This window comes from Durio zibethinus, chromosome 21, assembly GCF_047325235.1.
Source record: "Durio zibethinus cultivar Kanyao isolate XHJ-2024 chromosome 21, ASM4732523v1, whole genome shotgun sequence".
Lineage (NCBI taxonomy): Eukaryota > Viridiplantae > Streptophyta > Magnoliopsida > Malvales > Malvaceae > Durio > Durio zibethinus.
Genome location: NC_143182.1, coordinates 693,079 through 709,531, shown reverse-complemented (window position 1 = coordinate 709,531; position 16,453 = coordinate 693,079). Strand labels below are relative to the sequence as shown.

The following is a 16,453-nucleotide window of genomic DNA, read 5'->3' as shown; positions in this document are numbered from 1 at the left end:
TCAATTTTTGTCTCAAACTGGGAAGCCTCGTGAGGCTTTTGCACGAAGGATGCTCAGAGGCCTTGAGGGCTCAATGTTAGGGTGAAGTGTACAATTTAACATAAATTCTAAGTAATAACCCTTTGTTTTTGTTCGTAGAACAATATTTTAAAGTTAATGCCTTCGTTGGATAATCTTCATTTCGAGGTGAATATAAACAACCCCTTAACCGAATGAAAAATGAATCTATAAATACGGTTTTTACAATTGAGGGTGAAGTAATAAAGATCAACAGACCCTCACTTCCCACAAGTAATTGGATTATCAGGCAAAATAATTTTTTTTCCTTCTCGTGGTTGAGGGATATTTGGCAAAAGGTCTCATCATTACGGAAAGTTTAGGTAAAATAACAAATGTAATTGTTTAGATGCATACGCGACAGGAAATTTTCGTAAGTTAAAAATTATGGGAATCTCCACAACAAGAGAAGAGGCAAAGCCCAAGTTGCTGCAGAGAAATTACTTTGCATGGATGCAGCTCAATTTGATCTTTCATAATTGCTGTGACAAAAAATATTAAAAACATGGCCAAATAAGAAACCCATATATGTAAGGGAAAATTAATTTTGGGAATTGATAAAAGTACCCTAAGACTCGAGCACTAGACATGATTTTCTTCCTAACAAAATATGAGCATCATCACTATCCTCTAAATAAAATTTTCTAACATCCTTGATCTGTTAGGATCTGGAGGCCGAAGTCCTCCAACCGCAAATTTGAGCTTGCTCGAATTTCATTTAGGACACTTTCTCCTTTCTCTGTTTTAATCATCCCCAAGGTGCTTCCAAGAACATCACCTGCGAGTCCACTTTCTCGAAGACGCCCTGGCTCCTCTCCACCATCATATAGTAAACGCCCAATTTCCCTCAGGGGGATCACATTTTCTATAATGACCTTGGCAAAAATACGACCAAGAAATTCTGCAGCCTTTGGAGCGTCATTCACAGCATCCTCCAATGTACTGAGAACAGATTCAAACCTGAACCATAAAACAAAAACATATAAATATAATGACTTCAAAAGTTATAATCAATCGGTAGATATTGTTATTAAATGATTCTCATACCCTTTAACAAGATGAACTTGGCTCAACACACCATCATGCGACCTTGTCAGACTGACAAGTAGCTTGGCCAAAAGATCCCGTTCCACGTCTTTTCTCTCAAAACAGTCTGTCACCCAAAGCGCAATCATTGTGGGATGGAAGCTTGTAGAATTCAACTCTTTGATGCACAAAGCAACCTCTTTGTCATCTCTAGCACTGTAAGAATTAAAAGATAAAAATGCTAAGCACTTGATAAAACTAATCAGGTAAAAACATCAAGAGCTGTAAATATAATAAGGACAGCAGTATAGATATGCACTATAACTCTTAAATTTCCCATCAACAGTCACTACTTAACCTTAAATCAAGCCATCAGTGTCAATATCAAAATCAGGTAGGATATATTTTAACCATACTTTCGAGTAAAACAACCTTCTAATCTCATTGTCCTCTAAGTTATAGGACTAAAACTCTAAAGAATTTTTGCTTCCAAATCTGATTAAATTACAAGACAGAATTTGGGCATGTTCATTGTCATCGGAATACTAAACTACCAACCCTGGTAAATTTGATATTTGAGACCCTGAAGCCAACCATCAGTCAACAACCCTTTTCCGGAGCACTTCTACATTTCAATTATCTGCTGATGAGTAAAAGTAGAGTGCACATATTCGTCCTTATGCAAAGTCCTTATGCAAGGTATACGTGAATGAGCATGTACATACATATATGTTATGGGAGACAAGGTTAGAATAAGGGACTCCAAAACCACACTTGAGCCAACAGGATACCTGTAAAATTCTTTAATTGCCGCCATAGACATATCACGCAGGCGCTCCACAGGCCAGCCCTTTTCTGGAGGAATATTTTGAGTGAAACCTGATGATTGACCACGTGCAGGTGGTGAAACTGCAAGAGGCCTATCAAAACTACGATCTGGGGTCCTCAAGTCCCTATTACCAAAATTCATGCCACGTTCCTGGGAACTCAACTGGTCATAAGCAGCAGCAGATGCTGCAAGTCTATCTGTCACATATCTTGGCATGAGATCATCTCTAGAACCATAAGTAGTTCGCTCTGATAGAGAACTAAAACCATTTGAACCAGCAGCCATTCTTCTTGAATCTCCTGAAGTCGGAGAAATATCAGCTAAGGGAGCACCGGCCATTAAAGGTGGTCCTCTAAAAGACATTCCTCTAGCAAGACCACCCTGGGGGCCCAAAGTAATAGAATCATCACCAATTGGTCTTTGAGGCAAGGGAACTGACAAAGTCCTAGCCTCAAAGGACTGTCTGTCATCCATGCGAACATCCTGAGCCCCAAAACCACGGAGTTGGGCGGGGAGCCCCCGAAAACTACCCATCTGAGCACCTGGGGAAGATAACATAGACCCTCGTGGACTAAAATCCATGGGTGTCCTTCTTGAAGCAGAATTGATGCCAGGACCACGAGCAAGCCTACTGGCTTGTGCTTGTCGCTCTTGAGCAGCATCTCTGTGCACTTCCTCAATCTTTTTAGGCCCTTCAACTTTCCTCCTCTGCTGCCAATTATTCTTTCTCAGATCAATAGCATCCTTCAACATGAACCTGACCCTAGAAGATAGTTTCATATTGTTCGACAACTTTGCCATCCTATCAAAATAAGCATCCATATAAAACTTTGTTTTTGGATGGTCAATCATCTCTCCAATCGTACTCATTAATTTGCACAAAGCCTCAACATCTTCCTCATCAGGATTCTCATAGTCACCGAGTAATTTCTTGATGCATTCATGCATTATTCTCTCAGTTAACATTTTCTTCTTGTACAACTCCCCAATAAGTCTAATGTTACCTAACATTTGTCTCCGTGCCTTGATTCTCTTCCCCTCTCTTTCCTCCTCAGACTGCTTAGCCTCACCCTCTTCCTCAACTTTATTTGCTTCTTCTTGCTCCCTCTCCCCTCTCTCAAATTCCTCCTGGCACTTGTCAAGCAGCAATCTTTTGAAAGTTATCTTTTTATTGTCTTCACTAAAATCAGGCAACTCTCCTGCTAGATGATAACAGAAGTTTGCATACATTTCACAAAAAGTAGGCTCCATCAAAGCTTTGTCAAAGATCTGTGAGATGACACCAGTGAGTGTACCTGCATTGTCAATGTTTACTGCTTTTACTTGCTCAAAGAGTTTCTCAAAATTTTGGGGAGTTAGCTTGTTCAAAATGGCTTTCAGTTGCCTTTGCTTGGCTTCTTCCTCATCAGCCACTTTACCCACTTCATACTTCCTTTCAGCTTTGTGCATCATCTGTAATGGAGTTTGTGGAGAAGGAATCAACCCCTTTTGCTGATAGTTAGCAGCACGCTGCCACCTTTCAGCATCAGGACTACTGCGTGGCATCCCTCCTTGTGGACCCATAGGTTGCATTGGTCCAGCAAGGATCCCTCCAACATATGGCAGAGGTGTTTGTGAACGTGGGTGCCTTAGAACACCAAAGTTACCTCCTTGGCCAGGCCGAAAACCTGCAGCAGCACCATAACCAAGATCAAGACGCAAATCCCTTCCAGAGCCAAAAGAAGCAGGTGGTCTAATCCATCTGTCATCATCAACCATTCCACCAGCACGGCGATCTAATCGCGATCCACTAGATTGCCTATCTATTATTCTTCCAGGACTAAGGTATGAATCACGATCAACAAAGTGAGACACATTGACGTTGGCAGCCATTAAGGCCTCTGCAATATCGGAAGCAAATCCCTCTGGAAGATCAGTGCACTGTTCTGCAAACTTAAGGAGGAAATCTCTGGAATACTTCTTTGCTATATTCCCACCTCCATCGTTCTCATGATTTACTAACCCTCCATGAGTCTTTTCGCCATAATCTGAAGTTTCTAATTTCGGTGTAGAGATGTCAGCTGCATCTTCCCAATCAACCAGTTCAGCTTTATTTTGTGCAATTTTCTCACTTTCCACAGCATCCACCTGAAGGGCCTCATGAGATGCCTGCTTCAAATTTGCACCAATGGAATTGCTTTCTGCACTTGCCGAAGGTATGACAGTCTCTTTCTTTTCCTCAGGACCTTTATATGCCATATAGAGATCAGATGTTGTCCCAGCAGCATCAGCTTTCTGAAGAATTTCTTTTCTTTTTTTCTTCCCTCTAGCTATAGTACTCTTTGTCCTACTGAGTTCTGGCACAGGTTTGTCCTTGGGACTAGGTAACAGAACACCTTCCCCTTCGTATTTTGAAGTTGATTCTGAGAGATTTGGACTTGTGACGAGAGCAGACGGCTGGTCTGATGCACCAGTTTTAGTAACAGTGATCTCATTGCTATCAGTGGCACTAGAAGCATCCGAACCAAAGGTCATACCAATGTGAGAACCTTCAATATCTGTAGAGTTAGCAATTCTAGAGGTAGAGACATCCCTACTATCAGTGACTCTCTCATTTTCTATGCTACCCCCCACATCTTCATCGAGCACCCTCTCTGCAGTTCCTGAGGTTGGAACATCGTTGCAGGTAGCTGCAGCCTTCAAAACAGATTCCTTACCAGATTTAAGCTCCATAGATTTCAGGGGAATCGGTTGAAGAGAAATCTCAGAACTAGCATTGTCTTGCTCTTCAGGTAATTTTTTTTCCTCTTCATCCTTGATTCCACTAATTTCAGGTTTTGGTTGCTCATCCAGCTTGGAAGAACCAACCATCTTAGCATGCCGAACCATGTCAAAGCTGTCAACATTACCATCAGTAACAGAAACTTCAGATGAAACAAAGGTTAAGCCTTCTCTCTTGCTCTCTGACTTTAGTTCTAAGGAAGAAGGTGAAACATCAATAATTGTTGGTAATTCCCTAGTAGATTGTGACAAAACATCAGCAGCTGCTGATGATGTTAGAGCTGTTTTAGCCTCTAGACTATCAGAAACTGCACTGTCTGAGGAAATAGCATGCTCTGCAGCGTGGGAAGCCAAGTTGGATGTTGACGTAGACTGTCCACCAATGAGTGAAAGACTGGATAAATACATGCAAAAGAAACATAACAAGTGCAAAAAAAAAAAAAAAAGGAAAATACCTGAATTGGTGGCTGAATATGTGCTTTCTTGCCAGGTTTCTTCTGACAATCTTTTATAGAGTTTGACCTACTCACACTCTCCCTCCTTCTGCCTTCATTACTGGAAACAACAGGCATAGACTCCTCAGATGTAGCAGCTGGAGCAGAAGATACAGAATTAGATGGCAGGCTCTCATCCAAGTTAGTTGCAGGAACTCCACCAGAATGTTTAGCTGCAGCTGGTAACAACTTGGATGTTAAAGATTCACTTCCAGGTTTTGGAAGCTGCACAGAGTTCTCCTTATAAGTATCCAAATCCCGTTGAGCCTGAGATGAGCTAACCTCGCTAGCTGGCATTGAAAGTTTTAATGACCCAACCTTTTCAACAGCAGGAAAGCTATTTGAAAAGGAGGAATCTGCTACCTTTCCTCCAACAGAAACAGTAGCTGACTTAACTGTCACCTGTGTTGAACCTGAGGGAGCTGATGATGTAACATTGTGTGCATCACGTACAGGTTCCACATTAGGTGATTCTGAAGGGTGTGCAAAATTTATGGATTTATTAACTGGCAGTGAACCATGAGCTGCCGATGAATTCATGAAAGAAATGTTTTGATGACCCTGGCTAACAGGATAGTTAAATCTCGGCCCTTGGACATTGGGAGCTATCTGGCTACTAGCCAATGGCAGAGACCTTGGTGGTGGATAAAACATGGAATTGGTATTATAAGAATTGGAAAAATAGTTGATTGAATGAGAAGGAGCAAATGGTGGAATTGGCTGGGATTGAGAAGGCACATTGGGATGAGACCTTGGACCTGATGACCCACCATCAGAACATGTATCTGTTCGTTTATCAAGCCTTAATTCTTCATGAGTGTCAGGGTGAGTAATCTTGACTGGAGTGGTTTTACGAGGAACACCAAACTTCCCTCCCTGCTGTTGAGAATACTGAGGGGCAATGCCAATTCCCAGGTTACCCAATGGCGGTGCAAGCTGACCACCTATGGGTGGCGTGAAACTCATGCCCTGACCCTGATGCATAATTCCTTGAGGTGGCAATGGATGAGCCTGAAGACCTGGAACAAAGACTTGCTGCTGCACCTGAGGTGCATTTCCCATGGCTAATGGCATACGCATTGGCATTTGAATTGAAGTAGCAGTAACACTCTGAGACTGAATCTGTGGATTAGGCCCCCCAAATTGCATGGAAACCTGGGGCTGGTGATGAAACGGCATCTGCATAGAAGTCATGGGCATATTAAGAAGAGATGGCTTCTGTGTCTGGTTCAAAGGGGGTGCCACAGAGGCTTGTGCATCTTTTTTGACCTTGGTCACCGGATGAGCCTCCCCAGAATTAGGTTGGTCAGTTGCAACTGAATCCTTTCTTGGTAGCTTCTGTTTAGGAATGGGGGTGGGCACATTCGGCACAGGTTTAAAAGAAGAATCATGCCATGCCTGCAGGGTAAAATGTCATATAAATATAAGTGAATTCCTAAAACTCCAAAACTATATCAGTTAAAAGAATAAAGTTCATGAACATAAGAGACCGGTGATTAAGATAGGCCCAAACATGTCATATTCATATTTTACTTAGGTTCTACAAGGTGTTCTGTTCTTAATATTTGAAAATGTTACCATGGTGAGCAGAAGGAAGCAATCTTTTAGTTTTGTGTGGTCTAAAATTCATGGTTCTTGAAAATTAAACTACATGAAGGACAACCAATAGATTTAGAGATCCACTACTCTCTTTATCTTTATATTAAAAGAAAAAAAAAAGGATGAGGTGCAGAAACATATATCACACAAATTGTGGTTTATGATAAGAGACAAACCTGATCACGTTTCTGCTCATCCAAATTTGGAGGTGCTGAGCTAGTTCGGGCTGGAATCTGATACAAATGAGGACATAACATCTGCTGTTAGAAACAATGTTTTCAGTGGGAGAATGATGGAACATCTACATGAGAATAGTAAGATACCTGCATTCCGTTCATGAAACCGGGACTTATGGACCCAAATTGTAAAGAGAATGCTTTGGATGCATCTCCTGTTGTTAATCCATCAGAAACAATAAAAAGCACAAAAGTAGTTGCATCAGCTTCCCATCATTATAACTACTAATAAAATGAAGAACCGCGTGCTTCCCATAATTGAAGTAACTTTGATCCTATAAGCTTAGAACACCAAACACAACAGAAACATACCCTTTGCAGGGGTTGTAGGGAAACTACTGTCAGAACTCATGGTGGCAGGTTGAGAAGTTGGAGCCTTCGGAACAGCTCGAGCACTTCTCTGAGTGGCAGGTGATTCAACCGGCTTGGCAGCACCGCTTCCAACTGGCGCATCAGATGCTCCTACCAGAAAAAAATAAACACGAATGCAAATAAAATCAAGATAATCGTATTTTCTTCAATTATAAATTTAAAAAGAAAAAAAAAAGCTTAAGACTTTTAAATCATACCCTGTAACTGGGGCTGTACATGTGCACCATTTTCTATGTTTCGTGCAGCAGAAGCATTACTAGACTCCGAAGAATTCACAGCTGGTGAACTTACCCGAGATTGCCCTCCTTGTGCATTGTTAGACTTCTTTAAACTATCATGTGAGAACCAACCAACCAAAAAAAATAATCAATTCATGAAATTGCATAGAAAACCCTAATCCTATAAAAACCCTAAACAAACTAGCAATCAAACGAACAGAATAACAACAAAGAAAACCCTAACGTCTAATGCATGATGAGTAGTTGTCTCACCTTCGATTCGACGATAAAGAAGAAGAGGAAGAAAAAGACGGTGAAGGGGCGGGCCCGCCGCCAGCACCCTTACCGTAAGCGCCTGAGGAGGTCCGCTGCTGATTAGAGCTGGCAGATCGCCCGTATTTTCGGTATTGTTGCTCGCTTTTATCGGACCTTGATTGATTGAAGGACATATATCCCACCCTTGATTCCTCCTCTTGTTTCCCTCTTTTTTTCTACTTTTTATCTCTGCACAGATCCAAAAAAATCCAAAAGAAATTTAAAGAAAAATCGTAACATTCTACCAAGACCGCAATGAGGAATGAAGACGTAGGGTGCGATCAGCCGAAGTGTGTACCTGTGAACTCAAAAGAGTGTACAGAGAGAAAGAGAAAGAGAGAGAAAATTAGGTTTTTTATTGCGTAGTCATGTCGAATATCGGAGCAGCAGAAGCAGAAGCAAAAGCAGAAAAATTAAAATTAAAACTTTGTTTTGAAAGAAATATAGAAAGAGGAAAGAGTGAAAGAAAAGCCAAAAAAAAAAAAAAGTAAAAAACCAGAAATAAAAAAATAATAATAATAAGAAAACGGGAGAGAGTTAATGGTAAGAGAAAGACATAGTAAATTTGGTAACAAACTGTCGAGCAAGTTGGTCAAAAGGTAGGTTTTTTAGGAGATCGAAACATCGCTCGAGTCGTGGCTCATTTGAGTCAAGTGAGAGAAATCTCCGATCTTTGTTTTTTTAGCGCCCCACTTTTCCTCTTTTTTTTTTTTTTTCCACCGACTTTGTTTCTTTTATTTTTACCTTTCTTTTCTCTTATATTAATCCTTTTTCACGCGCCGCCGGGATGGTTGTGGAAAATGGTGGGTTGGAAGTCGGAAAAGTTGCTTTTGAAAAGGAGAGCTTTGGAAAGTAATTAGTAATTAGTGGTTTTGGTTATAAAGACGGATTTTAGATAGATTAGGCGATGTTCAATCATCAATGCTTTGTTTAAAAATAGTAAAAATCTAATATGATTATAATTTTATTTCAAAAATTAATTAATAATATTATGAATAAACTTTTAAATTTTAATTTACATGTAAATAAATTTTTAACTTTTAATTTGTATTTAAATAAATTTTTAAATTTTAATTTACATGCAAATAAATTTTTAACTTTTAATTCATATCTAAATAAATTTTTAATTTGTATTTAAATAAATCATTAATATAAATAAATATGTTATTTAAAATAAAAATTTACTATGATACAAATCAAAAGATAATAATTTATTTATCTATAATAAAAATATAAAAATTTATTTTAAAAAATAAAATAATTTAAAGACTTTTTAGTATTTTAATGAAAAATAAATAAAAGTATGAATGTTTTACATTTATTTGTTTTGTTTTTCTTAAACTTATTGATAAAAAAATTATTTCATAAAAAAATGTGAAAATAATAATTATTGAAACAAGCTCAAAATCTAAAATCAATTTATAAATAAATGTTAAGAACAAAATTTAACCATGAATGTTGTAAATGAAATTTTCATATATATTATAGAATAGAGATAAATATAGATATAGATTATCATATCATCAAAGTCAAAGGACACAACAAAAATTATAAAATGGTACTTTCCTTTTTCTTTTTTTTTTTTTTCACTTCTAAGATTTTCATATGACAAGATAATGCATGATAAATCTAAATAGAAATTATTTTATGTTATGAATTAATAGCTGTATGCCAATTTTTCTAAGCCAAAAAATAAAAATTGGATGTAAAATATATTTATTTTCATTACTTTGTACCATTTAGTATTTATTTTATTTACAAAAAAAAAGAGCTGATAATCTGTTTTGAGTAGTAATTCAAATTGATTAAAAGAAATTGCACCTCATTATTCTAAGATTGAAATTCCATATAAAATATTCACATAAATCTCTTGTTATTTGACTTTTAATAGGAAAAGCTGACTAAATTGATGCAGATAACTTTACCCAACTTTAACAATTCCTCTCTTTCTCTCAGTACTCAGCAGAGTTAGAATTTCTTCGTATTTAACTTTTTTTGGTAAGTTCAAATACATCGGTCCACCAGCAATCTCTCCAAGTCATTTACTTCCCACAATCTCATCATTTCAACCAAAAATAAATAAATAATAAAAAAGTCCTTTTCAGTAGCAGAAGCCAGATTCAAACTGTAGATTTTCCTTTTAACCATAACTGTTAATAAGACATCATTCTCTAATTTAATACAACTAAAAGTTTCACAATACGAAGAAGTTGATCGTATATTTCTCTCTTTTTTTTTTTTTTTTTTTTTTGCTAAGAAGAAGGAAAGATAAACAAATTAACCCTTTAATTTATGTGAAGAAATTAATTTTTCTTTATGCATACATGAACCTTAATACTAAGTATTTCTTTAATCAAATAGCTGACCCTTGATCTGTAAGACGCTCATGCGGAAAAAAGGACCTTAAAGCTGTTGAAACTCTTACTTGCCAGGCGCATTAAATGCCACAAATACGGGCAGTTTCTTGTATTAGCCATTCCAGTGTCCACCCGTCACAGAAGCTGCGTCTCCGTGCACCTTTGTGGGGGAAATCTATGACATGGGCAAATGGCAAACTTAGCAAGTTCAATAGCCTTTTTAGTTAGGTTTATAGGCCTGGCTGGTTGAAATTGAGTATCATGAAGGATTTGCAGGGTTGTCTTGGATGTCAAAACATTCAGCATATTGATTCTTGTCAGTGTCCCTCTTCTTGCTTTTATCCATACTGAACTGTCTATGGCACTTATCCATGTTTCAATTGATCCATATGGAGTAAATGGAAATCAAATCCTTTTCATCATATAGTGACAAACAATAGAAGCTTTCCAATAAGCGTTGACTCTCTTGGAATTGGCTGGTTGATGATCTTCTCAAATCTCAAACATGTCTTTGAGCTTGTCATTGCGCACCATTTCGTCCAAGATTTTATCTTCAGAAACTGCAAGAGTGATTATGTGACAAACAAAACAACAACAAGGAAGAGCCTTGATGAATTCAATTGAATAAGATAGGAAGGTCAAGTGTCAGTTTCTTAAACTCCTGCCACAGCTCGCAAATAAAATAGTACCAGACACCAGAGACAATGACTCGAGCACCAATGCATCAAAAGACAATTTCAGAGGGGGGAAAGCCCGTATCTGTTAAGTAAAAATGGGCTAGATTTGGGGTTTTTGATGTTAAAGTAAAAAGTGGGTCAAAAGAACTGGGCCAGAATAAGCATATTAGACCACATGGCTCAGTTAACCCACTATCCGAATGCCTAGACATTGAAGGAAAGCACAATAAACCTAGGGCCAGAGGGGCAAGGCCCCGATTATTCTCCACCCATTTAAGAAGGACTTCCCCAGGCTGGGCTTCTTCTTCCGACTTTGCCCCACAAGTTAAGTTACTGCAAATCCTCTGACCTGGACAAACGAAACAGCAACAACAACATATGACTTTAGAGGTTTGGGATTCCGAAATAGCAGGAAAAAAAGGGGGGGAGATTCTTGGCGGTGTGTGGTTCAACGAACTAGAGCATTGAAAATGGAGTGGGAATTAGTATAAAACTTGGTTTGCTGAACTTAGATTCTTATTTATAACTTACTTCAACAAGGACTTTTTCTATATGCTTACATGATCCAATTAAATGCATGATTCAACAACCAATTCGCTTTTATTTTTTAGATGCATAACTAAAGTTGTTGATTATTAGTACGTGATAGTGCTTTTTTATATTTTGAGTCAATTAATTGGAACATGTTTAACATTGCAATCAGTGCAGGTGAAGTCGCAAAATCTCAAGTCAGATTTTGCAAGCTCAACAAAATACGGTAATGCCAAAATCTCAAGTGGGCCCTACTCCATCTCCCTCGTGTCAACCGCTCGTGTGTCTTGTTAAGACATGTCACGTCGCTTCCATCCATGTCGATCCGTGCACCAGGTTTTGCTTTATTATTTTAAATGGTGAAGGGATTTATGTCTCAAAACGGAACACTCTTTTTCTGTCAAGAAACAAACAAAAAACGCAAAAGAGGAGGAAAGAACGGTCAAATTTGGAGTCTCCTCTGTTTTTCTAGCCATTTTGGTGTTGTTGCAAAAAACAGATTGAAATCGTTTTTTTTTTTTTTTTTCTCTCTCTCTCCTTCAACGCGTTTTAATTATAGCCAGTACAGGGAAGTTCAAATTTTGGGAATACCCAAACTGAGAATTGTGAGATATCAAAATCAACCCTTCAGACTCTAAAGGGGGCATAAATTCAGACTTCAGAGTTGAATTTTAAACGTGTCACTTTTCACTTTTTAAACTATGGAACGTGGAAACCATAATCCAACACTTTTGTATTACTTCAATAAATCCTTCAAGTTTACAAAGTAACGTTAACTTCTCGGATCCTCCAAAGGGAAGTTTAGGGATTATGAACTTAAATGCTGTATGTGCTCACTGCCATCCATCAATGGAGATTTGGTAGATATGATCTTTTTAATTTTTCAAACTTTGTTCCTTTCAAGGTTTATCTCTTCATTTGTAAAATCACATGGGGATGCAAAAAAGAAAGTTAACATCAAAGAAAGATGAGAATTTTAAAGGGCAGGCAGGGACCAACTGCTGGTATAATTAAATTGAGAGATGAAGTTTCCTACTTGGCAAGCAATTGCCATTAATGAAAGAACAGAACTGAAAAATGTTTCATGAAGTAGATGGAAAAGAAGGGTTGACACTTTGTCATTTTAAGTGAGGGACCCTTTCTTTTGGTTTTGTGGTTATAAAATCCGTGTGACAGAGAGGCTGTCCAATCAACACAGGACTGTAGAAAAAGTCAAACAGAGTCCCTAGATACGGTTGGGAAGTAGAAAGCTTTGTTTTCAGAAAGCTTTGTTTTATAAAGTATTTAATTTGCCTGTCAGCTTGGAAAACTGACAGATCTGAATTTCAACTCGTTGAATTCTTCAATCAAAATGGAGTTGTCAAAAAAGCAGTCCACGCCCATCCAGTATCAAAACTATCAGATTTTCGAAGGACAAACATAAAGCGAAGCTTTGCAAGAAACAAAATGAAAATTTCCATGGAACTCTCCCAAATCAAACCCTTGTAGAGAAACGAAAGCAGTTTGCTTGAGTATTACTTAAAAGAATAATCAGGTGAAGGATGAGGTAAGCCATTAGCTTTGCTTAATTTTCGTCTCTTATTATATCTCTCTAGTCTCTACCACCTTCAAAATTGGGTTTTCGAACTTCCATTTCTACATTTACTTCTGCTGTATTCTATACACAGTTATTTTTCATTTGGTTTTTCACCGTTGACGACTTGTTTCCTCAATTGGGTTTTGCTTAAATTTACTCATCTTTAACTTTCTTGGCCTCTTGCTTTGTATCTTTCCTTTCTCTATATGGTTGACGGTCTTTTCATTGCTGCCATTTTTGAATCTCTTAATCGAATTCCTATTTTTAGTCACCCTTCTCCAGCCCGTCAACTTCTTTCTCTCTCTCTTTTTCTCATTTAAGTTTATTGATTCACTTACCGTTCTCTTGTAGATTTTTGTAGTGGGAGCCAGCCAATGCCCAAGAATCACATTCCAAAAGAAATTTGCTTTAAGCTTTTTAAATTTCATGCAATGAAGTGTTTTCACTATTTCAAGGACAAGTCTAGAAGCAAGGGACAAAGATCAGCCCCAGAGTTGAAAGAAGAAAGGAAATCAGAGGAATATTCAGGGCCTGATCGGATTACAAAGTCATCATGCTCAGCAGCTTCTCCGCGTAGCATACCGGAGTTATACGAAGAAAAAGCTCACAATTTGCGGGTCTTCTCTTTCTCAGAGCTTAGACAAGCAACTCATGATTTCAATTTGTTACTTAAGATTGGCGAAGGTGGCTTTGGGAGTGTCTATAAAGGTTCAATCAAGCCTTTTGATGGGAAGGGTGAACCTGTGGTGGTTGCTATTAAAAAGCTTGACAAGCATGGCCTGCAGGTATGTCCTCTTGCTCTGTTTGGAAGCCCAGAAAAGGTTTTTCTCCTTTATTTTTCTCTTGCTCATGCTGCGGTTTATGACCTTCCTTATGTAGGCTAGCAATAGACTTGAATTAAAGTTGTTTCTCAAAGTTTTCTCCTTTTCGTTTAGTTCTTATAAAAGTAGTAATGATAACTTCAGCAATTGCTTGGGCAGATGGCAATTTATCATAGTTGCCTTTCTTTGATTATTACTAAATCTCCAACTTCGTTATGATGTATTCTGGGGATTCTGTGTTTGAACTTGGCTGGCTCCTACGCCTTCTATTTCTATGTACTTTATCATAACATTGATTGGAATATAATTGTATTGACTTGACTACAAATGCTGGTCTCTTTCTATGTTCATGCTTACTTGTGAGATTTGCTAGAGGTTCTGTAAGAATGCTTGATAGTTGTATCATTAATCAGTACATTTCTTACTAAAGCCATTAGTGGGTTTGCGTTTCATGTAATAGCAATTAAGAAGTATGGTACAACCATATATTATGTGATACAATTTGCCAAGTTTCTGAGTTGTCAAGCATTCTTAACTCTTAAGGTTCTGGTTGCTGAAGATGGGAAAGGAAGAGAAAACTCTTTCCACCAAACTTTCTTGTCTTTTGTATTTGATCATCAAGGAAGGACTGACTAGTTTCCTGCAAGACTAATACTTAATTCAAATCAAATCGGCAATATCATGAGTATCAATTTCTTTCTTCTCACTTCCTTGTTCTTCCATCTTTTAAAAATATAACACTGATTTGGGTCCACTTGAGGGGGTTTCCTCTTTTGGGATACTGGTCTATAATTCTAATAACCTAACTTATTCTGCCTTGCATTGGGATTTTCATCTTTATTTCATGGAAGCCGCTAGTTATTGTAAACTTAATACTTCTACTTTGACCAATAAGGAAAAATGAATTTTCTGTCAATTGATGTTGCTTAGTAGTCAATTATGGCATAAGATGACGAGGAAAAAAATAGGAAAAAGTAAATTGTGCATTGCAACTTGCAAGACTTGATCAATCATCCCTTCCCCCACCAACTAGATTACTTTTTCCTGTCGACAAGAAACTTGTTGATGTTACCCTTGTTAACAGAGAGAATAAACTGTTTTTGTTGTAACGACTGTTGTTTCATTCGTAGTTATGTTTAATCCATGTAGGGACATAAACAATGGGTGGCGGAAGTTCAATTCCTTGGTGTTGTTGATCACCCCAATCTTGTCAAACTCATAGGATACTGTGCTGTGGATGGAGAAAGAGGGATCCAGCGTCTTCTTGTATATGAGTTTATGCAAAATAAGAGTTTAGAAGATCATCTTTTCCGTCGGGTATTCCCACCTCTTCCTTGGGAAACAAGATTACAGATAATACTTGGAGCAGCAGAAGGATTAGCTTATCTACACGAGGGATTAGAAGTTCAGGTTCCTTTCTAAAACACTAACTATACATTTCTTTTGTTTTTTTCTTACTTACAATAGAACCACCGCATTTTGAAGATAAAACATTCTCTTTGTTTTGCTGATGAATAAGAGCTGGAGTTTGTCTTGCTATAAGCTTCTGGTTGTGTACATGTTATCTTTAGGATTTAAATGTATGGTTCTTTGTGCTCAATCTTTGGCTTCATTCTAATGCAAGGTGATATATCGAGATTTCAAAGCCTCCAATGTATTATTGGATGAGAACTTCAATCCAAAGCTTTCAGACTTTGGGCTTGCAAGGGAGGGGCCCATGGATGGTCGTTCACATGTTTCAACAGCTGTTAGTATTCTCGGTACTTTCCTTTGGGGTAATTCAGTAAGATGATCCAATTACAGGCTGATAATGTAACAACGTTTTTTTTTTTTTTTTTTTTTTTTTCTTACAGGTAGTCGGGACTTATGGTTATGCTGCTCCCGATTATGTTCAGACAGGTCATTTAACGGATAAGAGTGACGTATGGAGTTTTGGTGTGGTAGTATATGAGATTCTTACAGGTAGGCGGTCATTAGAAAGAGGCCGTCCAAAAGCAGAGCAGAAACTCTTGGATTGGGTAAAACTGTTTCCTGCTGATGGTAAAATGTTCAGCTCAATAATGGATCCTCGACTGCAAAACCAGTTTTCGATCCGTGCAGCTCGAGAAATTGCCAAGTTAGCAGACACTTGTTTGTTAAACAGTCCAAAGGATCGGCCCAAGATGAGTCAGGTGGTGGAGAGATTGAAGCAGATAATCCAAGTTTCAGACGAAGAAAATGCTCAGGAAATTGAGAGTCCTGAGGTGTCTGATATTGAGCCGGCAGAAACAGAAAAGACTTCAAATCAACTCAATGTCTCGGAATCATGGAAGAGGCGGATGGCACACCTTGCAAAATTGGGTGAGCATGCAGAAGGTGCAAGTAGAAGGAGATTGATGATGTTGCAAAGGGCCGGAGTGCCTTGACTACTTCTCTCTTTTTTCTTTTCCTCCCCTTTTCGTTTTCTGATTGTAGTCTTACTCTGGTGATTTCTTTAAAGCACAAATGATTATCACTGTAAAATATGAAACTTTTTTGTAAAGGGTCAATTTGCAGCAGAGTGCATATTATGAAATTATCAAATCGTGGTTTACATTGGCCTCCAT

General features: G+C 38.0%; 2 protein-coding genes across 2 annotated transcripts; one reads left to right on the top strand and one right to left on the bottom strand.

Moving 5' to 3' along the window:
- Positions 1–511: 511 nt before the first annotated feature.
- LOC111304532 (eukaryotic translation initiation factor 4G-like) lies at positions 512–8,321 on the bottom strand. Its single transcript, XM_022901140.2, is given in 11 exon segments — positions 512–734; positions 737–1,017; positions 1,105–1,299; positions 1,875–5,044; positions 5,128–6,564; positions 6,942–6,998; positions 7,089–7,156; positions 7,314–7,463; positions 7,571–7,704; positions 7,865–8,095; positions 8,205–8,321. Coding segments are annotated over 10 exon segments (5,715 nt in total). The 5' UTR covers positions 8,041–8,095; positions 8,205–8,321; the 3' UTR covers positions 512–687.
- Positions 8,322–12,782: 4,461 nt separating this feature from the next.
- Positions 12,783–16,440, top strand: LOC111304531 (putative serine/threonine-protein kinase PBL19). The gene is made up of 5 exons (XM_022901139.2): positions 12,783–13,017; positions 13,399–13,832; positions 15,018–15,278; positions 15,493–15,615; positions 15,722–16,440. The coding sequence occupies exons 2-5, from the start codon at positions 13,422–13,424 to the stop codon at positions 16,271–16,273; spliced, it is 1,347 nt and encodes a 448-aa protein (XP_022756874.2). The 5' UTR covers positions 12,783–13,017; positions 13,399–13,421; the 3' UTR covers positions 16,274–16,440.
- The last annotated feature ends 13 nt before the right edge of the window (positions 16,441–16,453 follow it).